General features: G+C 43.8%; 1 protein-coding gene across 1 annotated transcript; it reads right to left on the bottom strand.

The window, feature by feature from the left end:
* Window positions 1-647: 647 nt before the first annotated feature.
* On the bottom strand, window positions 648-26,700 carry C16H9orf57 (chromosome 16 C9orf57 homolog). Its single transcript, XM_010375852.2, has 5 exons — window positions 26,689-26,700; window positions 26,483-26,582; window positions 21,391-21,513; window positions 4,289-4,411; window positions 648-772 (listed from the first exon to the last, which is right to left on the bottom strand). The coding sequence occupies exons 1-5, from the start codon at window positions 26,698-26,700 to the stop codon at window positions 648-650; spliced, it is 483 nt and encodes a 160-aa protein (XP_010374154.2).
* Between the last annotated feature and the right edge of the window lie 943 nt (window positions 26,701-27,643).

The following is a 27,643-nucleotide window of genomic DNA, read 5'->3' as shown; positions in this document are numbered from 1 at the left end:
CGAGACTCCGTCTCAAAAAAAAAAAAAAAAAAAAAAAAAAATTTGGATAAACTCTGAGGGAGATGGAAGAAATAAGGGCCAGCCCTACCACCTGCCTCAGCCTTTTCCTGTTTGGGTTCATCCTTTCCCCACAGGCCCGGTTTGCTGATTGATGGCTTATTTTTTTTCTTTTTCCTATAGTATATGTTAAATCAGTTTCTTCTATACCGTAAACCACCCCAAAGGAGCAAGGCAGTTTGCTTTGGAAACCAAAGGAATATTCTCAGGTCACTTGCCTTGTTGTGAAACATTTGTAACCATATTTTGTAGGATTTTATTTGAGGAAATAAAAGTAGTTAGAGGTGACGTGCGCATAGTTTGACTTGGAGAATCACTAACATTTTCGCTTCTTTGTAGCCTTGGTAGGAAGGTAAATTAAGCAGAAGGAGGAGAGGAGAGAAATGGTGTTGAAAGGGATATTTCTCAGATGAGTTGGAGGTGGTGGGGATACTGAAAACCAAAGTCAATTTCAGACCAAAACTCCTTCCACCTACAAGGGTCTGAGGTTTCTGAAGTGGGCTAATTGACAGTAGCCATCATTTTGTGATAGCCAGGTCAGGCTTCGAGACTGATTGATCTGCCAAGCATTTTAGATATGGGCCACTGACTCAGAAATTACACAAAGGACGATGGCAGCAGTGAGTAGATACAAGTTCATGCAGTTTGTTAGTTCTCTCGAAGCACTCTGTTATGTTCTTTGTGCAGCCTTTAACTGAATACCATTCAATGCCACCTGACGGAGAGAAAAGAGGTAAGGAAATTTCTTGGGAGGTGCAACCTATGTGACCTCAGATGCTGCAGATAACTAATAGGTTAAAAAGAATACTAGGCAAAAACTTTAGTTTTATCAAGATACGAATCTAGCATGTCCACCATTAAGAATGGTTCATTTCATTATTTTACCTTTAAGAGCTCACACTTAGACTATTGTAGTTGGGTACGTTGCATACACAAGCTTTGAAACCGTAAAACAAAAAAGCTTTCAAACTCAGATTATAAAAGCCACACAATTGCCATTGACTATGTAGAATTTCTGGAGTGCTAGCTGTTTTGAAGCTTCCTGATAATCATCCCTCAGTTTTACCCAGGTCGTGAGTTTTTCAAAGGGCTGAATGTACAGAAGCATCCTTTAGATGTGTTAAGTGCCTCTCAGAAATGGAGGCGTATGTATAACCTCACTTAATTCCTTCCCCGATTAAAGAAGTAATGCATGCTCACTGTAGAAAATACAAAAAATGCACACAAGTACAAAATAAGTGACAGTAACATCCTGTAAGTCTACCACCCCAGCTTCAGTTGTAGGTAGGAGGACAAAAGGAGCAATTCCCCAAAGCAAAATGTCATGATTGGAAACTTGGACACAACAGTGGTTTCTCAACTGGGGATGATTTTGCTCTCCCTTTCCCAGGACATCAGGTAATACCCAGAGACATTGTTATCATCAGAACTGGTAGGGGCAGCAGGGTGGGGTTGCAGGTGCTCTTGGCATCTAGTGGGTAGAAGCTACGATGCTGCTGTACATCCTACAGTACCGTTGCAAAGAATTCATCTGCCCAAAATGTCAATAGTGCAAAAGTTGAGAAACCCTATTGATAAAACTATCAAAAGCATGAAGTTCAGTTGTTTGTTTTGCATCAATGTAAGTGGCAAAATTTCCAAATTAGGAAACTGCTCTTCCCAACATTGTAGTCATTCCAGGCCTTCGACCTATCAAGAACTATTGTTAATATTTTGTTGAATAAGCTTCCAGGCTCTTTCTTATACATAGAATATTTTAATCCTAATTCTGGTGTCCGTCTGGCTGGAAGACTCTGGCCACATTCAGGAAGAGAAGAGCCAACATCTCATGGGCCCAGGGGGTCTGGATATCTTTCCCATTGAAGAACAGGTTGTGACTAGCAGACAGGAGAACTGACCTTAGAGAGGGGACCTAGACTAGAAAGACTGAACAGAACTCAAGTAAGCCTCTTAATACCAAAACACCTTGCAATGTGACCCCATGATTCTTATCCTCTCTCCAAACTAACTTTGATCGCCTCTAATTTTTGTTTTTTCCTTCCAATTCCACAGAAAAATTGTTTTGTGGATTTTTATTGATCAGTGGTATACTGACCGTACTTATTGGCAACTGAATTTTTTCCCACTCAATATGTTTTAGAGATCCTGCATTAACATTAACAAAGGGATCTAATTCATTCTGAGTGTTGCATAGCACTCAATGGCCTGCATATAACACAGTTTAATGAATAGTTCCCTATAGATGAACATTTAGGTCATTTCTTTCTTTCTTTTTTTTTTTTTTCAGATGGCGTTCACTTTTTTTGCCCAGGCTGGAGTGCAATGGCACCATCTTGGCTCACCGCAACCTCTGCCTCCCAGGTTCAAGCGATTCTCCTGCCTAAGCTCCCCGGATAGCTGGGATTACAGCCACCACACCTGGCTAATTTTGTATTTTTAGTAGAGATGGGATTTCTCCATGTTGGTCAGACTGGTCTCGAACTCCCCACTTTAGGTGATCTGCTCGCCTCGGCCTCACAAAGTGCTGGGATTACAGGCATGAGCCACCGCATCTAGCCCATTTAGGTCATTTATATTACTTTACTATTAAACGTAATGCTGCAATGATAACTTTGATACATGTGTTAAATGTAAATATTTTTCTGCAGTAGATACCAAGAAATAGAATTGCTTTGTCGAAGGCTGTGTTTATTTAAAATTTTAATGGAAATTCACAAATTGTCTAAAAAGATGCTGAACCAATCTAAGCTGTCATTGAAAATGCATGAGCATTCCCATTTCCCCATACTGTCACTAACTCCTGATATAATAAAACTTTCATATTTTTTACCAATCTGATGGGTTAAAAATATTATATTGTTTTCATAATTTGCATTTCCTTGATTTTTACTAACAAGGTTGAGCAGGCTTTTATATTTGTAGGTTACTTATATTTATTCTTCTGAGAATTGCCTTCATACTTCCTTTAATAAGGTATTTACTCTTGATTGTTGGGCTTTTTAAAATTGTTTTTGAAGTTTTTTATTCTGGATAAATATTAATATCTTTTCCCTGTTATCTGTTATATTTTCACCCAGTTCATTCCTTATCTTTTACATTTTGGAATTATCACACATTTTATAAATGTTAAAATATTCATATATTCAAATGTATTCATTATTTCCTTTACAACTTTGGGGTTTAGGATTTTTTTTTTCTTTTTTTGACAGTGTCTTATTCTTTCACCCAGGCTGGAGTGCAGTGGTTCAATCTTGGCTCACTGCAACCTCTGCCTCCTGGGCTCAAGCAAGTTTCCTGCCTCAGCCTCCATACTGAGTAACCAGGAATACAGGTGCGAGCCACCATGCCCGACTAATTTTTGTATTTTTTTTTGTAGAGACAAGGCTTCTCCATGTTGCCCAGGTTGGTCTTGAACTCCTGAGGTCAAGCAGTCCACCCACCTCTGCCTTCTAAAGTGCTAGGATTATAGGCATGAGTCACTGTGCCGGGTCTGGATTTTGGATGTTAAAGAGCCTCCCTCCCTCCCTTCCTTCCTTTCTCGCTCTCTCTCTCTCTTTCTTTCTTTCTTTTCTCTCTCTCTCTCTCTCTTTTTTTTTTTTTTCAAGACATGGTCTCACTCCATTGTTCAGGCTAGAGTTCTGTGGCGTGATCACAGCTCACTGTGGCCTCAAAGTCCTGGGCTCAGGTGATCCTCCCACCTAGCCTCCCCAGTAGCTGGGACTGTTACAGGTATGCACTACCATACCTAGCTAACCTCCTTTCTTTCAAACTTAAAATTTTTCCCAGTATTTTCTTCTGATGTTTCATTATTTGGATTTTTATGTTTTGGAGAAGGCCAGCTTCATGGGCATGCAACTGGTGCACAGGACCAAAGTTTAAAAGGGCTCTGAAAATTGTGTTTTACTTTTTTGTGAGGACGTGAGTGGTGTGAATGAGACAGTATGTAGATTATTAGGAATGTGTGCTCTAGAGTCAAAGTACTTACATTTGAATCTTGTCTATAAGACTCATTAGCTGTGTAACCGTGCAAATTACTTAATCGTTCGTGTGTCAGATTTCTCATCTTTAAAATGGGGATAGTGACAAGATCCATCCAGCTCTTTTCATTGTTTTGTTGGTGTATGTAGCCCTGGTAAAGCCCTTAGTGTAGCATCTGGCATATGAAAGTTTGTTGTGATAAGCGTTTTCCTGTACTTATTTTAATTAAAAATTTTAAAGTATCAAAACTTACCTTTAATGTAGACCACTTTTTTACAGTACTGAGCAGGTTTTGTCTGGCAGGTTCCCAAGTCTAAAAGACATCCATGGAAGGGGACTGCAAGATTGCATGCTCTGCAAATCAAACCTCCAACACCTCCAAGTACAGGGGCAGAAAAATAAGGAGAAAGTAGTGATAGATATGAGAGAGAAAAAGAGGAAGGAAGAGAGATCAAAACAATAAAGTAATGATTTTTGACTTTATATATATATGTGTGTGTGTGTGTATATATGTGTGTGTGTGTGTGTGTATATATATATATATATATTTTTTTTTTTTTTTTTTTTTTTTTTTTTTGAGACAGGGTTGTACTCCTGTTACCCAAGCTGGAGTGCAGTGGCACAATCTCGGCTCACTGCAACCTCCGCTTCCCGGGCTCAAGTGAGTGATCCTCCCACTTCAGCCTCTCAGGTAACTGGGACTACAGGCACACACCCACCATGTCCAGCTTTTTGTATGTTTAGTGGGGAGACGGGGTTTCGCTATGTTGCCCAGGCTGGTCCCTCTGCTTCGGCCTTCCAAAGTGCTGGGATTACAGGTGTAGGCCATTGTGCCCAGGAAGTAAGCAATACTTTAAAAATTCTAAAACCTTACGTAAATTATTATTATTATTGTTATTATTATTATTTTGAGATGGAATTTCACTCTTGTTGCCCAGGCTAGAGAGAAACGGCGTGATCTCAGCTCACTGCAACCTCCACCTCCCGGGTTCAAGCGATTCTCCTGCCTCAACCTCCCAAGTAGCTGGGATTACAGGCGCATGCCACCACGCCCGGCTAATTTTTTGTATTTTCAGTAGAGACGGGGTTTCACCATATTGGTCAGGCTGGTCTCAAACCTACCCACCTCGGACTCCCAAAGTGCTGGGATTACAGATGTGAGCCACTGAAAGAGATCAAATGAAAAAACTAAAAGGCAGAAATGAAGTCCACAGGCAAACAGCCCGGGCGGCGCCCTGACAGCCCGGGCGGCGCCCTGAGCCTAGTTAAAGATCGACCCCGGACCTAACCGATTAGGTTATCTATAGACTCCACACATTGTAAGGACAAACGTTGTGAAAGTCTCTGTCCTGCTCTGTTCTGTTCTGATTACCGGTGTCTGCCACATATCTTAGCCCTGGGCCCAGGTCAAACACATTCCTCTATTTTGTCCCAACTTCCTGAGCCCAACACAAACACATCCCCCCCACACACATCTCAGAAACACCACCTAGAGAGCCCCTGATAAGGTCACAACCGTTTGTAGTTTTACTAAATGTGCGGGAACAAATAGAAAACTGTTAATTGTATAACTTAAAATATTAACCAATTACCAGTTGTGATGCTGCAACCAAAAGAATTCCTTTGTACCTCTGTAACCTTACATATCCTGTATGCATCGGGCTATAAAAAGCGGGCACATGCATCATTCAGGGCCCTCTTGTATGTTGTAGAACGGAGGGACCAAGTTCGAACTTGCCTTAAAGATCCTTGCCGCTTGGCTTTGACTCTGGACTCTGGTGGTCTTCTTCAGGGAATAAACGGTCTGGGCATAACATCTGGGGGCTCGTCCGGGATTCCCTCAAGCCCACCAGACCCCCGGTCAACGGATCTACTAGGATCGATCTGCTAATAGGTGAGCCGGCTCGTCTCTGTTTGTCTGTCTGTGTCCGTTCTGAATCTGCAGCTCTCTGAGTCTGCAGCTCGTCTCTGTTTGTCTGTCTGTGTCCGTTCTGAATCTGCGGCTCGTCTCTGTTTGTCTGTCTGTGTCCGTTCTGAATCTGAGGCTCGTCTCTGTTTGTCTGTCTGTGTCCGTTCTGAATCTGAGGCTCGTCTCTGTTTGTCTGTCTGTGTCCGTTCTGAATCTGAGGCTCATCTCTGTTTGTCTGTCTGTGTCCGTTCTGAATCTGAGGCTCGTCTCTGTTTGTCTGTCTGTGTCCGTTCTGAATCTGAGGCTCGTCTCTGTTTGTCTGTCTGTGTCCGTTCTGAATCTGCGGCTTGTCTCTGTTTGTCTGTCTGTGTCCGTTCTGAATCTGAGGCTCGTCTCTGTTTGTCTGTCTGTGTCTGTTCTGAATCTGAGGCTCGTCTCTGTTTGTCTGTCTGTGTCCGTTCTGAATTTGCGGCTCTCTGAGTCCGTTCTGAATCTGAGGCTGTTAGCCTGTCTGAATCTGCAGCTCTCTGAGTACACTCTGAATCTGAGGCTGTTAGCCTGTCTGAATCCGCGGCTCTCTGAGTCCGCTCTGAATCTGAGGCTGTTAGCCTGTCTGAATCCGCGGCTCTCTGAGTCCGCTCTGAATCTGAGGCTGTTAGCCTGTCTGAATCCGCGGCTCTCTGAGTCCGCTCTGAATCTGAGGCTGTTAGCCTGTCTGAATCCGCGGCTCTCTGAGTCCGCTCTGAATCTGAGGCTGTTAGCCCGTCTGACTCCTTTCTGAATCTGTGACTCGCGAGGTCTGTAACTGAAGCTGAAAGCTGGCATAAGTCCTGACGGACGCGCTATAGGACAGCCAGCGGAGACCGGTGGGAAACGTCCCCTGGCTCTCGTCTGATTTAGATCCCTATCTGAATTGTTTGAACTGATTCTGACCCGGGCTTCCGGAGCGCGCTTGCGACTAGATATTATTGATACTCCAGTTTTCCTTGGCGGGAATTTTAACCCATATTCTTTTGCAGGAAAGGACTACAGACCATTACAGAATGGGTAATATCCAGAGCACACCCCTATCTCTCCTTATAAATAATTTTCAGGATGTTAGGGCAAGGGGCCATGATCTCGGTATGGCCATTAGGAAGGGAAAGCTAATTACTCTGTGCCGCTCCTAATGGCCCGCCCTTAATGTAGGATGGCCACCCGAAGGGACATTCTGTCTTCCTGTCATCACTAGAGTAAAGTCCAAGGTTTTCCAGCCTGGGCGTGCGGTCACCCGGATCATATCCCATATATCCTCGTATGGCAGGACTTAGCTGAGTACCCACCCCCTTGGCTGTCCCCTTTCCAATTAGCCTCTGAACCCTGTAAGGCACTGGTTGCTCGGCCGCTAAAATCCAAGCAACCGACTGCCCCCCATCCTGTTCTACCTGACAGCGAGGACCTTCTGTCCACAGAACACCCTCCATACCCCTCCGGCCCCCAGGTCCCAGCCCCCCAGGTGGAACCGCAGGAGGGAGCAGGCGAACGGGAAGCAGCCGGCGCGCCCGAACCCGCTGAAAGTGAAAGTAACTCTGGAGGGCCGGCAGGGCGGACGCGAGGGCGTACTTTGTGGGTTACCCCCCCCAGCCGCCTGACTCCACAGTGGCGTTACCCCTTCAGGAAATAGGACCCCCAGATGACACGGGAAGTCCTAGGCTCCAGTACTGGCCATTCTCCACCAGTGATCTATATAATTGGAAGACTCAGAGTGCTCGGTTTGCAGACAACCCCAAAGATTTAATGGCCTTACTGGATAGTGTCATGTTCACGCACCAGCCCACTTGGGATGATTGTCAGCAGCTCCTCCAAATCTGTTCACAACGGAGGAGCAAGAAAGAATACAGGTAGAAGCTAGAAAGCTGGTTCCGGGGGACGACGGTCAACCGACTGCCAACCCCGACCTCATAAATGCGACTTTTCCTCTGACCAGACCGGCATGGGATTACAATACGGCAGAAGGTAAGGGACGGCTACACCTTTATCGCCAGACTCTAATGGCAGGTCTCCGGGCAGCTGCTCGCAAGCCCACCAATTTGGCTAAAGTATACTCTGTTCTGCAGGGAAAGACAGAAAGCCCGGCTAGCTACTTAGAAAGATTAATGGAGGCTTTTAGGCAGTATACCCCCATAGACCCAGAGGCCCCAGGAAGTCAGGCAGCTGTTGTGATGTCTTTTGTAAATCAGGCAGCCCCAGATATTAAAAAGAAGCTCCAGAAATTAGAAGACTTAGAGGGAAAACAGCTTCAGGACCTTCTTCAGATAGCCCAGCAGGTTTACAATAATAGAGATACTCCAGAGGAAAAAATGACCAAGGTCCTGGCAGTGGTTGTACAAAAAGAGCATCTACAGCCAGAGAACACCCAACCTAAGCGGTCCCCCAGATATAACAACCTGAACAAAGACCAATGTGCCTACTGTAAAAAAGCTGGCCACTGGGCAAGAGACTGCCACAAAAAGAAACAACAAGGACGGGGACCCCCTAGGTCTACACCCCTACTAGTCACTCAAAACGAGGACTAGGGAAGACGGGGTTCGGTCCCCCTCCCCGAACCCAGGGTAACTTTACAAGTGGAGGGATCCCCAGTTCAGTTCTTGGTTGATACGGGAGCACAGCACTCAGTCCTAGTTGGAACTGATGGAAAATTATCCTCCAAGTCCTCGTGGGTACAAGGGACCACAGGAATTAAGAAGTACCCCTGGATGACACAAAGAACAGTAAATCTCGGAGCCAAGAATGTAACCCACTCTTTCCTGGTTATCCCTGAAAGCCCCTGTCCCCTACTAGGGAGAGACCTGCTAACTAAAATGGGAGCACAGATCCATTTCCTCCCTGAGGGGCCCATCGTGACCGATTCCCAAAATCAGCCTGTGCCCATCCTGACCACAACCTTAGAAGATGAGTACTGGCTCCACCAGGAGCAAGCGGCCCCTGACCAGGACATAGCAACCTGGCTTCAACAATATCCAGGAGCCTGGGCAGAAACGGGAGGCTTAGGACTAGCAAAACACCGTCCTGCCTTGTTTGTCGAACTCAAGCCTGGGACAGACCCCGTTCGGGTACGTCAATACCCGATGCCCCTAGAGGCCAAAGAAGGAATTATGCCCCACATCCGTCGGCTCCTCGACCAAGGGGTCCTTCGGCCCTGTCACTCACCCTGGAATACTCCCTTGTCGCCGGTACGGAAACCTAATAGCAGGGAGTATAGACCTGTGCAAGACTTAAGAGAAGTCAATAAGAGGGTTATGGACATATATCCAACTGTGCCTAACCCGTATACCCTCCTGAGTACTCTAAACCCTAAACACCAATGGTACACTGTTTTAGATTTGAAGGATGCCTTCTTCAGTTTGCCTTTAGCCCCTCAGAGCCAAAAGCTTTTCGCCTTCGAGTGGACTGACCCTGAAAGGGGCATAAGCGGCCAACTGACATGGACCAGACTGCCGCAGGGATTCAAAAACTCTCCTACCCTGTTCGATGAGGCCCTTCATGAAGACCTGGGTGAGTACCGACACAAACACCCTGAAATAACCTTACTACAGTATGTTGATGACCTCCTGATTGCTGCCGAGACCCGAGAAGCTTGCCTCCAAGGGACCAAGGGTCTCTTACAAGCTCTAGGGAGTCTAGGCTACTGGGCCTCGGCAAAGAAAGCTCAAATCTGTAAACCAGAAGTAACATATCTGGAGTACCTGCTAAAAGGAGGGCAGCGCTGGTTAACAGACGCCCAGAAGCAGACTGTTCTGCAGATCCCCAGGCCACAATCCACCCAACAAGTAAGGGAATTCCTGGGGTCGGCGGGATTTTGTAGACTGTGGATACCTGGGTTCGCAGAGCTGGCTAAACCCTTATATCAGGCAACACGGGGACAGCAGCCATTTAATTGGACAGAAGAAGCTGAGTCGGCTTTCCAACAGATTAAAACCGCCCTACTCTCTGCGCCTGCGCTGGGACTACCTGACGTCACTAAGCCCTTCCACTTATACGTGGATGAGAGTAAGGGTGTTGCCAAGGCGGTACTGACTCAGAACTTAGGCCCCTGGCGGAGGCCAGTTGCATACCTGTCAAAGAAATTAGACCCAGTGGCTGCCGGGAGGCCCCCTTGCCTCTGAATGATCGCAGCCACGGCCCTGATGGTACAAGATGCTGATAAACTTGTCTTGGGACAAGAATTACGGGTCGTTACCCCACATGCCATCGAAGGTGTACTCAAACAGCCGCCTAACCGATGGATAAGCAATGCCCGGCTCACCCACTACCAAGGACTACTATTAAATCCCCTCAGAATAACTTTCCTGCCCCAACAACCTTAAACCCTGCCACGCTACTGCCCAACCCAGACCTGGACGCCCCGCTCCATAATTGCACCGAGATATTAGCCCAGGTGCACGGGGTTCGAGAGGACCTGCAGGACCGCCCACTTCCTGACGCTGACCTCGTTTGGTTCACCGATGGGAGCAGCTTCATACACCAAGGCCAGAGGTATGCTGGAGCGGCAGTGACTTCAGAGACTGAGGTAATCTGGGCGGAACCCCTGCCCCCGGGGACATCGGCCCAGAGGGCCGAACTGATAGCGGTCACCCAAGCTCTTACCTTAGGGGCAGGGAGGAAACTGACAGTATACAGAGACAGCCAATACGCTTTCGCTACAGCACACATACATGGGGCCATTTACAGGAAGCGAGGGTTGCTAACGGCTGAAGGAAAAGAGATAAAAAATAAGCAAGAGATCCTAGCCCTGCTAACAGCCCTATGGAAACCAGAAAAATTGGCTATTGTACATTGCCCAGGGCACCAGAAGCCAACCACTCCAATTGCTCAAGGCAACTTTCTGGCAGACCAAACTGCAAGGAGTGTGGCAAAGGCTCCCAGTCAACTCCTTGCACTCCAGCTCCCTGATCCGGGCCCCCGGGACCTGCCATATCACCCTGATTATTCAGAACAAGATCTCCAGTGGATCGACAAACTTCCCCTGAAACAGATCCAGAATGGGTGGTGGACTGATACTAATGACCAAATTATCCTACCAGAAAAATTAGGACAGCAAGTGTTAGAACACATCCACCGAACCACCCATCTGGGTGCCCGGCGGATGATAGACCTGATCAGACGCTCCAAACTCAAGATCAGACGCATAGCGGAGACGGCCAGCAGCATCGTGACGAGTTGCAAAGTCTGCCAGCTTAGCAACGCCTATCCCCAATCCCAGGCTGCTGCAGGAACAAGGCTCAGGGGAACCAGGCCCGGTATCTACTGGGAAGTAGATTTCACTGAGGTAAAGCCAGGAAAATACGGGTATCGGTACTTACTTGTCTTTGTAGATACCTTTTCAGGGTGAACTGAAGCATTTCCAACCAAAAGAGAAACCGCTCAGGTTGTAGCAAAGTAAATTCTGGAAGACATCCTCCCCAGGTATGGCTTTCCCATCCAGATAGGGTCAGATAATGGGCCGGCCTTCGTTGCTAAGGTAAGTCAGGATTTGGCTTCCATTCTTGGGGCTAATTGGAAATTACATTGCGCTTACAGGCCCCAGAGTTCAGGACAGGTAGAGAGGATGAATCGGACCTTAAAGGAGACCTTAACCAAATTGACTATGGAGACTGGCGCTAATTGGGTGGTCCTTCTCCCTTACGCTCTGTTCCGGGCCCGCAATACCCCTTACAGACTGGGCCTTACCCCTTATGAAATCATGTATGGCAGACCCCCCACCCCTGGTTCCCAGCCTAAAAGATGATCTGCTAAAATCTGAAACAGAAAATGTCTCTGAACTCTTGTTTTCCCTACACGCCTTGCAGAAAATTCATCAGGAAATCTGGCCCAAGCTGAAGGAACTATATGAGACCGGTCCTCCACCGACACCCCATCCGTACCAGCCGGGAGACTGGGTCCTGGTTAAGCGACACCGGCAAGAGACCTTGGAGCCCAGGTGGAAGGGACCACTCCAAGTACTCCTAACCACACCCACCGCCCTGAAGGTAGAAGGCATTGCGTCGTGGATCCACTACACCCACGTCAAACTGGTGGACCCAGCCTCCGACCTTCTCGGACCCATCACGGCAGCGACTGAAGCACCGACCATGTGGACTGTGGACAAAGCTAAGAACAACCCCTTAAAACTCACCCTGCACCGGCAGCATAGCTCACTGCAAACATGCAGCTAGGTAGTCTAACCGTAATGTTAGTCACCCCAGTGGCCGCTGGGGCAAACACAAAACCAGTTTCTAATCCCTTTGTCTGGAGGTTCTGGCTTTATGAAAATCGAACCCACCCTGGGCAACCTCATAAGCCTGGGAAATTATTGGCCAGTGCTGACTGCCCCTCCTCAGGGTGCAGTGCCCCAATTTTGCTGAATTTTACTGGTTTTCAGATAGCCAAACCAGTGGTACCAATAATATGCTTTGAGTTTGATCTGACTGAGTACAATTGTAAACACTATTGGTGGCACCAAAACGCAGGCTGCCCCTACAGTTACTGTAAAATGCACTCAGTCAGAGGGTGGAATGAGCAATCCGGGTGGAACTTCTACCAGCAGGGTAGAGGCGGCATCTACACTTGGCTAGTTAAGGACCCCTGGAACTCCCGCTGGACCACACCTCAACATGGGGCTGTATACTATTCCTCCTCCTCCACGTGGCCTAGCAGTCACCTCTATCTGTGGCGTGGCCTAGTTCAAGTAAGGCCCCTGGTCCATGGGGATATCCAGCGACAGGAAGACAGACTAACACAAGAATTACGCCCTTTCTCCTGGTTAGAATTATTACAAGAAGGATTAGAACTTGCTAACCTTACAGGACTCCACGGCTTGTCTGGCTGCTTTCTGTGTGCCACCCTAGGGCATCCACCACTAACCGCTGTCCCTCTGCTGTGGGAATCCTCCACCCAAACTAGGGACTTTCAGAATCTCACGAACGCCCCCATTCTTAATGTGCCACTGTACCTAAACCCCAGTCAGGAAAAGTTTCCCTACTGTTTTTCGGGCACTAACTCCAGCCTCTGCAACATCACTGTAACACCCCCTAGAACCACCCTACGAGCCCCGCCGGGCATATTCTTTTGGTGTAATGGAACATTATCTAAGAATCTACCTGGTCCCTCTGTTACCAACCTACTGTGCCTTCCTGTCACATTAGTTCCCCGGTTGGCTCTACTAACTGCTGGCGAGTTCCTGGGGTACACCGGTAACTGGACTAGTGCTGCTATTCACTTAGCCCCTAGACCGAGACCTATACAAGCCATATTTCTCCCCCTCATTGCGGGAATCTCCCTCACATCATCCCTCATTGCGGCCGGACTGGCAGGGGGAGCCCTAGGTCACACCCTCATAGAAAGCAACAAATTGTACCAACAATTTGCCGTGGCTATGGAGGAGTCAGCTGAGTCCCTTGCCTCCCTTCAGCGACAGCTCACATCCCTAGCTCAGGTGACCTTGCAGAACTGGAGGGCCCTAGACCTACTCACTGCTAAAAAAGGTGGTACATGTATGTTTCTGAAAGAAGACTGTTGCTTCTACGTAAATGAATCAGGGCTTGTAGAGAACCAGGTCCAACAGTTACGTAAGTTAAGCATAGAAATGAGAAAACAGCAGTTTGCCTCAGCTGCAAATCAATGGTGGAATTCCTATATGTTTTCTCTGTTAGCCCCCTTCCTTGGACCCCTACTAAGTCTACTATTTCTGTTTACCGTAGGACCTTGTGTGATTAACAGAATTTTGCGGTTTGTCAGGGAAAGGTTTGACACCATACAGCTCATGGTCCTCAGAGCCCAATACCAACCTGTAAACGCTGAAACTGAATCAGACTTATAAGACCCAAGATTGGCTCCAGATGTACCTGAGAAAGGGAGGAATGAAAGAGATCAAATGAAAAAACTAAAAGGCAGAAATGAAGTCCACAGGCAAACAGCCTGGGAGGCGCCCTGACAGCCCGGGCGGCGCCCTGAGCCTAGTTAAAGATCGACCCCGGACCTAACCGATTAGGTTATCTATAGACTCCAGACATTGTAAGGACAAACGTTGTGAAAGTCTCTGTCCTGCTCTGTTCTGTTCTGATTACCGGTGTCTGCCACATATCTTAGTCCTAGGCCCAGGTCAAACACATTCCTCTATTTTGTCCCAACTTCCTGAGCCCAACACAAACACATCCCCCCCCCCCCACACATCTCAGAAACACCACCTAGAGAGCCCCTGATAAGGTCACAACCGTTTGTAGTTTTACTAAATGTGCGGGAACAAATAGAAAACTGTTAATTGTATAACTTAAAATATTCACCAATTACCAGTTGTGATGCTGCAACCAAAAGAATTCCTTTGTACCTCTGTAACCTTACATATCCTGTATGCATCGGGCTATAAAAAGCGGGCACATGCATCATTCAGGGCCCTCTTGTATGTTGTAGAACGGAGGGACCAAGTTCGAACTTGCCTTAAAGATCCTTGCCGCTTGGCTTTGACTCTGGACTCTGGTGGTCTTCTTCGGGGAATAAACGGTCTGGGCATAACACCACCACACCAGGCTAAAATTATTTTTTATTTTGAGAATTTAATGAGGGAAATTTCGAAGCATAGGCTATATTTATGAATTGGAAGCACCTTGAACTGTGGTAATCAGACAGGAGCCCACGTGGTCTAAACAACTCAGCTGGTTAAAATTCATTCAGTTCCTCAGTGCTTAATTAAATCACACCAAATTTATTTTACCAGAAAACTTAATTACAGCTACATATTCACTGTTAAGGCTTAATTTCAGTGCCTAAGGTAGCACATTATATATAGTCGGTTCTTCATGAATATTTATCGCTTCATTAATGTTCACATATTGGTTATCTTCCATACTCAACTCAGTGGCTCGAAAATGTTATTCATTTTGTTTATGCAGAAACAGCCCAGAGATTCTTGAACTGGTCAATATTGGTAAGGTTGGAAGACATTATCTAGAAGATTGTTTTCCAAATTCTACTGTGCATCAGATTTATTTAAGCAGATTAAATAAACACACAGATTCCCAGAGCCCCCAAAAACCTGAATTAGAATCTATGAAAGGTGGCGCTTGATAATTTGTATTTTAGATATGCAGAAATAGCTGAGGGGCTATGATTTAGCTCTCAACATCTAGACCAATGCTTGTGAATCTATGATTCTTCCAATTCAGGGATCTTTCTTCTTTTTAGAGACAGAGTCTCTCTCTTTTGCCCAGGCTGGAGTGCAGTGGTGCGATCTCATTCGTCTCACTGCAACCTCTGCCTCTCCGGTTCAAGCAATTCTCCTGCCTCAGCCTCCCAAGTAGCTGGGACTACAGGCGCCTGCCACCATGCCCAGCTAATTTTTTGTATTTTAGTAGAAATGGGGTTTCACTGTGCTGCCCAGGCTGGTCTCGAACTCCTGAGCTCAGGCAATCCACCCACCTCAGCCTCCCAAAGTGTTAGGATTACAGGCGTGAGCCACTGCGCCTGGCCTTAGGGATCTTTCTTTCAGAAGCAGGGAGCTTTGGCCAGTGATAGAGAACTGATCATCATTAAAAACAGCTCAGACTGTTAAAAGACTCTTTTGAAATTGAGCCAGAATTTCTCTGAGTGCTCACAGTTTCCATCTTCCACTATATAATGACCACTGCCATGTCACTCCTGTTCACTGATGGCCCCAAAGAAGGATTTACCAGATGTTTTCTGCTATGTGTTTTATATCTCCCTCTGCCATGTTGGGAGATACAGGAGAACATTTTTAATAGAAAACAGTCTGGCCAATGAGGCTAATTAACCTTTGTTGATGATTTTCCCCAGGCTCAACCTCATCTAAAGACACTTGGGAAATTTCACATTGGTTCTGCCACTAAGCATGACAGACTTTCCATTCAAAATCAATGATCAATCAACATTTTTTTTTTTTTTGAAACAGAGTTTTGCTCTTGTTGCCCAGGCTGGAGTGTAATGGCATGATCTTGACTCACCGCAACCTCTGCCTCCCGGGTTCAAACAATTCTCCTGCCTCAGCCTCCGCAGTGGCTAAGATTACAGGCATGCACCACCATGCCCAGCTAATTTTGTATTTTTAGTAGAGATGGGGTTTCTCCATGTTGGTCAGGCTGGTCTTGAACTCCCGACCTCAGATCTGATCCACCCGCCTCGGCCTCCCAAAGTTCTGGGATTACAGGCGTGAGCCACTGCGCCTGGCCAATCAACAAATATTTTTAAAGAATGGAGCTTATACATAACAAGGACTCTACTAAGCCATTTACATTCATAAACCCAATTATTTCCCAAAGTATACATTTCAGGTAGGTATTACAGATGTCTGCATTTCTTTTTTTTTTTTTTTTTTTTTTTTTTTGAGACGGAGTCTTGCTCTGTCGCCCGGGCTGGAGTGCAGTGGCCGGATCTCAGCTCACTGCAAGCTCCACCTCCCAGGTTTATGCCATTCTCCTGCCTCAGCCTCCGGAGTAGCTGGGACTACAGGCACCCGCCACCTCGCCGGGCTAGTTTTTTGTATTTTTTTTTTTTTTTTGGTAGAGACGGGGTTTCACCGTGTTAGCCAGGATGGTCTCGATCTCCTGACCTCGTGATCCGCCCGTCTCGGCCTCCCAAAGTGCTGGGATTACAGGCTTGAGCCACCGCGCCCGGCCAGATGTCTGCATTTCACATAAAAGAAAACTGAGGCTTGGGTAAGTGGGAGAGAGAGTGAAAAATAGTCTGTTGGAATCTAAGTCCCTGTTCTCAGCAAGCACACTACCTCCTTGGAGCTCCCTACCTTTTGCATATCCCAAACTTTCTGGTCACCCTCTTCATACTGGACGTCTTGGCTCTTAGATCAGGATCAATTGCCTGCCTGGAATACTAGGCTTGCTGTTTCTTCAGGTCATCTGGGAGTAAGTTTTCCTCCTGAATGTATGATCACTCAATCTCACAACTTGCCCTTAGATACTCATCAGGTTACTCAGACCTTTGGTGCAAGAGGTCCCCTGAGGCGGAGAGCTCATGTGATATCGGATCAGTGTCCTTCTTGCCCAAGGCCCCTGGACTGTTTTCCTGGGTGAGATCTGTTGCAGTTTCTCTCCCTTCCTCTCAGACTGTCTCTCTTTCTGATTCAATACCCAACAACCATAGCCTTCTCCTTCCTGAAACCTTGACCCTGACATGCTTCACTATGGCTGAAGATGATGCCTTAACTTCTAGGCCTTTTTACTGTCATTGTTCGGTTTTCTGCTTACTTACAAATGTGTTCCTGGATCCCATTTTCTTTCTTCCAGTCTCTTTTGGTTTGAACATTTACTGTTGATTTTATTAACATATCTACTACATAATATATTCTAATTTGGCAACTAAGTTTAATGCTTCAGGTTAAATGTAAAATGAATTATTTCCTTAAGTGTTTAATTCTGAAGTGTGCTATTCTCTTTATTACTTTATTAGCTGAGAAAGATTATATACATAATTATTTAAATGCATACTATAATTCATATATATGTGTATGTGTGTGTATATATATATTGGGGGGGGTGGTGGGGAGGAGATGGAGCCTCACTCTGTTGCCCAGGCTGGACTACAGTGGCGCAATTTCTGCTCTCTGAAACCTCTGCCTCATGGGTTCAAGAGATTCTCCTGTCTCAACCTCCTGAGTAGCTAGGATTACAGGCACATGCCACCATTCCTGGCTAATTTTTGTATTTTTTAGTAGAGATGGGGTTTCACCGTGTTGGCCAGGCTGGTCTTGAACTCCTGACCTCAGGTGATCCACTCCCCTTGGCCCTCCCAAAGTGTTGAGATTACAGACATGAGCCACTGCACCCGGCCTATAATTCATATATACATATATTTAAACATATAAATCATGATGATGTGATCCTTTAAAATAACCACCCCTTACTTCATGGGCAGTCCTGCAAACCAGGTAAGTACCAACAACAAAATTTCTCTTTATGCTGAATTTTCTTCTTTTGCCCATACCTCTTTCTTGTGTCCAGCAAAATTAATGCAACCCCTGAATTATTTTCTCATGACGCCCAAGACACAAGATGTTTTCTTATGATTTTTCATCTATACATATGCTTCCTTCCACATTCTTTATAGGAGAACAGTAAGAGGACTTCAAATGCAGCAGAGACCTAAGCTGTACAATTTGAATTTCTTGCTGCCCTCTCTGCAAGGGGTAATCAGAACTCTATTGTGCACTGTATTTAGTAATGACAGTAGTGTGGGAAGCAGAGGCCAGAGACTGGTGGTCTTTTGTTCCAGATGTGGTGTGTTTAACTTGCATAGAGTTTTCAAAAATTGTGTTAGTTGTCAACATTTAAAAATCGGGAGAGTTCACCTAAGAATCTGAGTTTCTGGCTTCTCCTGAAGAATCAGGAGATTTGGCAATCTTGGGCTCTGCTTTCTCTGTGGCAGCAAACATCTGCAGCTGCCCTTCCTTAGAAGAGCCTTTCCTCTTTAGCTAGCTGGCTTCCCTCATTTATATTAGGTGGCCAGAAAATTTATGAATGTGAGTTGGTGACCCCAGTATTTGATATCAAGTCTCCAAGTCTCAATACACATGCTCTTCCCCTTATGATGGAGTTATATCCAGATACACTTGAAAATATCTTTTTTTTTTTTTTTTGAGACGGAGTCTCACACTGTCGCTCAGGCTGGAGTGCATTGATGTGATCTTGGTTCACTGCAAGCTCCGCCTGCCGGGTTCACACCATTCTCCTGCCTCAGCCTCCTGAGTAGCTGGGACTACAGGCGCCTGCCACAATGCCTGGCTTTTTAAAATTTTTTGTATTTTTAGTAGATATGGGGTTTCATTGTGTTAGCCAGAATAGTCTTGATCTCCTGACCTCGTGATCCACCTGCCTTGGCCTCCCAAAGTGCTGGGATTACAGGCGTGAGCCACCATGCCTGGCCTTGAAAATATCTTGTCAAAAATGCATTTAATACACCTAACCTGCCAAATGTCACAGCCCACCTTAAACATGCCACTTAAATTAGTACACACTTGGGCAAAATCACTGCATAAAAATCCTATTTTATAATAAAGTGTTGAATATCTCATGTAATTTATTGAATACTGTACTGAAAGTGAAAAGCGGAATGATTGTATAGGCACTTGAAGTATGATTTCTATTGACTGCATATCACTTTTGCACCATCATAAAGTTGAAAAACTGTAAGTGTGGAACCATCATAAGTCATATTTGAATTGCATTTATTTCTGGGATGCCCTGTAGATTCTTCCTACTGGTGTGGTCTCCAGACAACAGCATCAGCATCACTTGAGAGCTTGTTGGAAATGCAGAATCTCAGGCCTCACCTCGGACCTACTGCATCAGACTCATTTTAACAAGATCCCAGGTGACTTGTATGCACGTTAAATTTGTAAAGCGCTGGTGTAGAAGCCACCCTATCTTCCTCCTTCCTCTGCCACCCTCTCACTCTAAGAGACTGCTCTGTTAACTTCTGGGCGCCACGTACAGCATCTGTGTTCATTACCATCTCACCACCTCATGGAGGGAAAATTCCCATGATGGCGCTTGCACATGTCTGGAGATGTTACCATTATGAACATCTACCTAATTTCAATGGCCTTAAGAAGTCTCTAAAAGGAATTTGAAAACTCCCTGTTATTTCCTTATGTGGTTCCTTTCTATATGGAGGAATGTGAGAATTGGTGGAAAAGAGCACTTATAAAAGGGAAAGTGCTAGCAGGCCCCTATCTACGCTTCTTTTGTTATGATTAATTCACTTACTTTGCCCTGCTTATAAGGGCTTCTGGACCAGTTTGGTTAGTTCTAGCTTAGTGATATTAATAGCAGTATGTGGTCCACCACCTCTCAGCTCAATTTCCTCACCTATAAAATGAGAAATAACAGCACCTAACTTAAAGAGCATGAGAATTAAATGAATTATTAATAATACTAATGAAATGTTTAGAACAGAACCTGAATATATAAGTGCTCAATAAATGTGAGCTCTTATTATTAATCGAGTGCTTACTCAGGCCATGTTATAAGCGCCCAGAGATTGAACCCAGAGGTTAGCAGGCCGAGTCTGTTAGAGTCAGAAGGTGGTTACCAAGAGTACGTTTAGAGGAAAGAGCAAGAGAAGGTGGCTTCTACTGCAGTACTTTTCAGATTCCCTTATTTAAGGTCACTCTCTACTTAGTCATATGGCATTTCTACAATTTCTTAATCATTTTCTTTTCTTTTAACTTATGCTTTCCTAACGACTTACCACCTAAGAGGCAGAATAAGATAACACCAGCAAAGACAATCCTTCTCATTCTGATTTCCAAGGCAAAAAGGAGATGAAAGGAAAGACACGTCCCACTGTTAAATCTTTTCTGGGGAAGCAATAAAGTTATGCATTTATGTCAGCTATTTTAAAAAGGGAAAGGACTGGTTAACTTTTATTAATTTCATTAAAACAATATAAATAAGTTTATTTTGTGAAGGAGGAAAAATAAGGTACCTGTCTTTATAAAAAATTCACCATATGACTGGGCACGGTGGCTCACGCCTGTAATCTCAACCCTTTGGGAGGCCAAGGTGGGTGGATCGCCTGAGGTCAGGAGTTCAAGACCAGCCTGCCCAACATGGTGAAGCCCTGTCTCTACTAAAAATACAAAAATTAGCCAGGTGTGGTGGTGGGTGCCTGTAATCTCAGCTACTTGGGAGGCTGAGGCACAAGAATCGCTTGAACCCAGGATGCGAAGGTTGCAGTGAGCCGAGATCAGGCCACTGCACTCCAGCCTGGGGGACACAGCGAGACTGTTAAAAAAAAAAAAAAAAAAAAGAAAGCCGTAAAACTTCTAGTTCCAGAACATTTTATCTTATTACCAAATATCACCTTCTCTCTTCACTTTTTCCTCAGAATTATAATGATTTCATACAAAAATATGAAGTGAAATAGATGGTGTTTCTAGAATAATATCCTGTTAGAAATCCCTTTAACTATTGGCCAAAAGGAAAATACAAGTATTCATTCATGCTTCTTTATGAATTATTATTATTATTATTATTTTTGAGACGGAGTCTCCCTCTATTGCCAGACTGGAGTGCAATGGCGTGATTGCGGCTCACTGCAACTTTGGCCTCCCAGGTTCAAGCGATTCTCCTGCCTCAGCCTCCCGAGTAGCTGGGATTACAGGAGGGTGCCACAACACCCAGCTAATTTTTGTATTTCTAATAGAGACGGGGTTTCACCATGTTGGCCAGGATGGTCTTGATCTCCTGACCTTGTGATCTGCCCACTGTGGCCTCCCAAAGTGCTAGGATTACAGGTGTGAGCCACCATGCCCAGCCTATGAATTATTAATAATACTTTCACTGCAAAAGACCATATTTATGAGGGAAAAGCATATGATAGTTAACGATAGTTAATACTTATTAAAATGAAGGGAAGAAATTGTAAGATTGGGTATAGTATTTCAGTTATTTATGACCTACCTATCTTCTTCATTAAGGTACTATGGAAATTTTCCTGGGTCTGAACTTCCTTAAAAGGATGAAAACGAGTACGATTTCTGATGTGATGAAGTCTGTTGCAACGGAAAGCAACACTCTGATCCACTAGATTCCAAACGGTTTAAACAGTAAAAATTGACTGAGTAAATGCAAATATTTTTTCACTTGAACACTCTGATCTGTTTGAAACTTAATTTCCTTACTCATGAAATTAACATAATAAGGCTAAGTTGGTCAGTAGTTAAACTAACTGTAAATTTAGGTAATTCAGAAATAGACAGCCTTGTGGGCATACTATCTATTTATTATGTGAAGTACTTGGTCTTGATTTTTTAAAAAATACCATATAGTCTTTAAAGCAGAACTTAGTGCATTCAGAAAGCAATTTGAATTTTTAAAAAAGTTTATTTCCAAATTAATATATAGTTCCAAATTAATATACATTATTTTTGAAAAAAATGAAAGTATTAAGAATGTTAAAATCCCGTTTGACCATGTTCCCGTCAAAAATCCCGTTTGACCATGTTCCCGTCAAACTCAGTGTCTCCTCCAAACGTAACCACATTATCAATATGTTGGGTATCTTTTTTAAAAAAAAAAAAAATCATTTCCTAAAGTTTATTCAAGGGCACTTTTTCTTCTGTGCATTTTCATCATAACACTTATAACATAGGGTTATGTGTAATAATACTTTCTCTTTCACTTTTGGAAAAATAATATAATACTCTACATATTATTCCCCCCTTATATTTCATTCAAAAATATGTTTAAAATCTTCCTATGTCAGTCTTTCAAACTTTCATTATTTTTTATTGCTATATAATATTTTCTGGTATGAATACATCATATTATCCACTTCCTGGTTGATGAGCACAGACATTCTTTTTTTTACAAATGACGAACAATGCTGTAATGTGTGTATATGGACGTGGGCACATATGCAAATTGTTTCTCTAAGACAGATCCTGAAAATTGGGATTGCTTGTCCCAAGGCCTATCAAATTGCCCCTGAAAGTAGCTATAGAAATGTTGCCATTCACTAGCCGGGCACGGTGGCTCACGCCTGTAATCCCAGCACTTTGGGAGGCTGAGGCAGGCAGATCACGAGCTCAGGAGTTCAAGACCAGCCTGGCTAACACGGTGAAACCCCCTCTCCACTAAAAATACAAAAAAATTAGCCGGCGTGGTGGCCGGCGCCTGTAATCCCAGCTACTCCGGGGGCTGAGGCAGGAGAATCACTTGAAACCGGAAGGCAGAGGTTGCAGTGAGCAGAGATTGCACCACTGCCCTCCAGCCTGGGCAACAAGAGCAAAACCCCATCTCAAAAAAAAAAGAAATTTTTCCACCCACCAGCAGAGTATGAATACTTCCCCCCTATGTTCTCATTAATATTGAATCAAAGATTTGCAAAATAATGGTTATTAATAGCGAAAAGTCTAAATTAACATTATCTGTTGCCTAGCAAGCTGCAGCGATGAAGAAATAGATGCATTATTGACAAAGGGTGTTCTCAAATACTCACTTTTAGTTGAAGGGTGGAGAAATGTAAATGAGTGTGTGTGTGTGTATGTGTGTGTATTAATACATATGTTAGTAGCTATACTCAAATATACGTACATACATACATAATTTATATCACCCCATAGCTATAGCTTTGTAGCCTGTTCTTTTTAAAACTTAACTTCATATTTTGAGTACTTATTTTGTCATTAAATATTTCTTTCTTTTCTTTTTTGAGACAGAGTTTCGCTCTTGTTGCCCAGGCTGGAGTGCAATGGTGCGATCTCAGCTCACCACAACCTCCACCTCCCAGGTTAAAGCGATTCTCCTGTGACCGCACCCAGCCAAGAACATATTTTTAAAGCTCCTGTAATATTCAACCATATACAGTTACTATAATTTACTTAATTATCCCCTCATGTTTGGGGATCTTTCATTATAATTTTATTTGTGTTTCAAATTTTCTTTAGGGTAAGTTCATAGAAACGAAATTATCAGAACAAAAACATAAACCTTTTCTATAAGTTGGCCGGGTGCAGTGGCTCACTCCTGTAATCCCAGCACTTTGGGAGGCTGAGGCAGGCGGGTCACCTGAGGTCGGGAGTTCGAGACCAGCCTGACCAACATAGAGAAACCCCATCTTTACTAAAAATACAAAATTAGCTGGGCATGGTGGTGCATGCCTGTAATCCCAGCTACTCAGGAGGCTGAGGCAGGAGAATTGTTTGAACCTGGGAGGTAGGGGTTGCGGTGAGCTAAGGTCACGCCATTGCACTGCAGCCTGGGCAATGAGAGTGAAACTCCGTCTCAAAACAAAACAAAGCACTTTTATATAAGCCTTTTGATACACATTGGAAAATAGTTTTCCAGAAAGATAATACCAATTTAGAGCTACAGTGTGGCGTATTCATCTTCAAATTCATGACTAGACCATAATAACCCCTCAATTAATGCTACTTTTGCTTCCATTCCTTCTTGAGATTTTCCTCTTGTTTAAATGTCTTCATTACAAGTTTTTCTTTGGCTCTAATGTCCCACTATTAAAAATTTATTTTCTTGAATGAAGGTGACATTATCTGATTAGTCGATCAGCAAACATAATTAATGTTCATACAAATATAAAGTCATAGGTATTAATGAGGATGATATTTTTCATGATATATATTATCTGTTTTTCCTTTCCTTTAGTGAAAATTGTTTTTCTGACACCTTCTAATTGATATCTGTAGGAAATAGGTTTTGGTAAAAACAAAGAAATCAATATGGAATATGGATCCCTGAAAGTGGCCACTGGTATCTTGGAGTTGTGGGTGGGCATTTTCATCTGAGATGCTCCAGCAAAGCTACCTGGATACAAAATAGTAATACTCAAGTCAATAGCAGTATTTACTGTATGATTCCATTGAATGTATGAAGATCAAGAAAGGTGACACTTATGTGTAGTGATTAAAGATGGAGTAGTGGTTATCTCTGAGCAGGAGGACTGACATGAGAAGGGGCATGAGAAAGCCTTCTAGGCTGATGAAAATGTCTTATATTTGATCTGGGAGGTGAGCACATGTGTTTTTGCAAATATAAAGTGTTATTGAGCTGCATGCACATCTTAGATTTGGACATTTTACAGAGTAATACCTTCAGGGGTGTATTTGTTTTCATTTCCCTCCTCATTAGTGATAAATCAGTGGAAAAATATTGCAAGCATCTCTGTATGAGTTAGGAATTTACTGAATGGTGTTAAGCACAGGAGTGACATTATTTATTAAAAAAAAATTTATTCTCTGTCTGCTATGTTCCAGACAGGCTGATTTCTTTCTTTCCTTTTCTTTCTCTCTTTCTCTCTTTCTCTCTTTCTCTCTCTCTCTTTTCTTTCTTTCTTTCTTTCTTTCTTTCTTTCTTTCTTTCTTTCTTTCTTTCTTTCTTTCTTTCTTTCTGCCTGCCTTTCTTTCTTTCCTTTCCTTTTCTTTTCTTTTTTCTTTTCTTTTCTTTTCTTTCTTTTCTTTTCTTTTCTTTTCTTTCTTTCTTTCTTTCTTTCTTTCTTTCTTTCTTTCTTTCTTTCTTTCTTTCTTTCTTTCTTTCTTTCTTTCTTTTTTCTTTCTTTCTCCTTCTTTCTTTCCTTTCTTTTCTTTCCTTTTCTTTCTCTTTCTTTTTTTCTTTCTTTCCTTTGTCTTTCTTTCTTTCTCTCTCTCTCTCTCTCTCTCTCTCTCTGTCTCTTTCCTTTCTTTTCATGGAGTTTCGCCCTTGTTGCCCAGGCTATAGTGCAGTGGCATGATCTCAGCCCACTGCAACCACTGCCTCACGGGTTTAGGCGATTCTCCTGCCTCAGCCTCCCAAGTAGCTGGGATTACAGGCATGCGCTACCATGCCTGGCTAATTTTGTATTTTTAGTAGAGACGGGGTTTCACTAGGCTGATCTCAAATTCCTGACCTCAAGTGATCTACCCACTTCAGCCTCCTAAAGTGCTGGGGTTACAGGCATGAACCGCTGCACCCAGCCGATTTCACTTTTTTTTTTTTTTTTAAAGAAAATAGTTTTGCTAGAAGAGTGAATGTTAGGTTGGCAAAGATGAAAAAGGATGCAGGGGAAAAGGTAGGTGATGCATGAAGGGATGGCAAGGAGGAAACAGGTGAGAGGAATGCTGAGGGCTCAATGTTCAACATCTTAACTCTACTGGTCTGGGTTTGAGGGAAAAGCTTAGTCTTAATCTTCTCCACCTTTAGTACTCCACTTAACACCCTTTAAAGGAATGATCTTTTTATATTCTCTCTCACCAGACCGTTAGTTCCCTGAGTGAAGAGATGCTATCTTGGTATCTCCAGCTTCCAACCGGGTGCTTGGCACAGAATAGAGGTTTGGTAAATGTTTTCCAAATGAATGGGATATGTTTGATGGGAAGAAGATAAGGTGAAGAAATTCCTGGGTAGTATGGAGATGAGAATCTGTGAGAAGGATAAGTGACACTGGGTGACAAGGATGGATGTGAGGTTGGATGGGGTGCCCTTGGGCTGGTGCGGGCTTTGGTTCCAAGTGGTGTTTAAGACCTGAAGGGATGAGCTGGCTTCAGTTTTTTCTAAAGATTGCTGAATTGTTTTGCTGCCTCTTAAGACGCTTCTCTTTTGGCGGTAGGAAGAAAGAATTAGCTGGTGTCTAGGATGTAACCTTCCCAATGAAATCCTAGAATCCAAGTCAGCGAGGAGTTCAGAGTCAAATTTAAAGTTGGACAGACTGGGGCAACTTGGGAGAGTCTCTCCAGGCAAAGCAGGACACAGTTATCTGCTTTCCTGGGTGGTCACCTTTGTGGTAACACAAAGAACCCTTGTGATCTTAACTTACTCCATCATCCTGGGCTTCAGTGTACTCATTTCTATAATGAAAGTACTGGAATATAGTATTCTGTGGTTCCACTAACTCATAAAGAAGGCAGCTCTTTCTGTTTTATTCCACCAGTTTTTAGTGAGCAGAATGAGATAGTCTAAAATCACAGTGTAGGTAAGAACTCCTTCATAGCAAGAAATGTCATTTTTAGTCAACAAACTTTAAGTTATCATTCACAAGTCAGAGTGTATTTGCAGATACATGTACTGGTGCCTGTCGCAGTGGACACACAGACGCACGCATTGCAGAACACCATCAGTGAGTCACATTTTGGATGCTTGCCCCGGTATTCTGGTAGATACTGTGATGACAAAAAACATGAAAAACATAATTTGAATTTTGTGCTGGGGAGGGTAAAAGCAGACTTCAAAAGCACTATAATACTTATTGCAAGAGGAGCGACTTACCTGTGGAGTCATTGTCATCCTAGTCTCTGTTGAATAATAATGAATTATATTGCTTTAAAGCTGGAAAACATTGCCAGCAACCGGCTTGCATCTAGACCTGGCAAATTCTTTTCTTTTCCAGTTTTGGTGTAAAAGTCTACCATGTCTTATGACTTTAATTTGTCTAGCTTAGATAGAAGTCCCCAATTTATCATTTCTCATTCCTAATCCTTCGAGATGTTTTGGATTAAAAAATGTTGCATTGACAAGTAAGTTTGGAAACAAGCTATATATTATATTCTCTAATGAAAAACTTAAATGTGCTTTGGAATATTAAAAAATTCTGAGAATTACTGAGGTAAAGAAACTTTGTTTAACCCTGATCTGCCTTTCCTGAATTTACTTGAACAGCTGATTATTTTTTTCCCCTTCAACCTCCCCCTCTCCTTCTTTTTCTTTTTTGAGATGGAGTCTTGCTCTGTGGCCCAGGCTGGAGTGTAGTGACACAGTCTGGGCTCACTGCAACCTCTGCCTCCCATGTTCAAGTGATTCTCGTGCCTCAGCCTCCTGAGTAGCTGGGATTACAGGAGTGCACCACCACCCCCAGCTAATTTTTGTATATTTAGTAGAGACAGGGTTTTGCCATGTTGGCCAAGCTGCTCTTGAACTCCTGACCTCAAGTGATCTGCCTGCCTCAGTCTCCCAAAGTGCTGGAATTACACACATGAGCCACTGCACCCAGCCTCCTTTAATGCTTCTTAATATCCTTAAAAACAAGTCCTGGTTCAAATAGTGTCCCACTAATAACTATAGTCACCATAATGATGATGATAGTATGAAACTGTCTCTCACTTTACACTTTACAAAGCATGTTTGGCTTCTTAATTACCTTCACAAAGCCTTCTGATATTAGGGATAGAAACTGGTTTTAGTCCCATTTGAGGAATTCAGGCTTAGAGAGATTACAAGATTTCCT

The sequence above is a fragment of the Rhinopithecus roxellana genome, chromosome 16, assembly GCF_007565055.1.
Source record: "Rhinopithecus roxellana isolate Shanxi Qingling chromosome 16, ASM756505v1, whole genome shotgun sequence".
NCBI lineage: Eukaryota > Metazoa > Chordata > Mammalia > Primates > Cercopithecidae > Rhinopithecus > Rhinopithecus roxellana.
The sequence above is the reverse complement of the archived record's forward strand: the minus strand, read 5'-3'. Positions and strand labels throughout refer to the sequence as shown.

Coding starts and splice junctions, on each gene's coding strand:
- C16H9orf57 (XM_010375852.2), bottom strand. Junction 21,514..26,482: donor TGCGACAGGCACCAGTACAT/GTATCTGCAAAT, acceptor TTTGGAATCTAG/TGGATCAGAGTGTTGCTTTC. Junction 773..4,288: donor AAAAGTGGTCTACATTAAAG/GTAAGTTTTGAT, acceptor TCTCTCCGTCAG/GTGGCATTGAATGGTATTCA.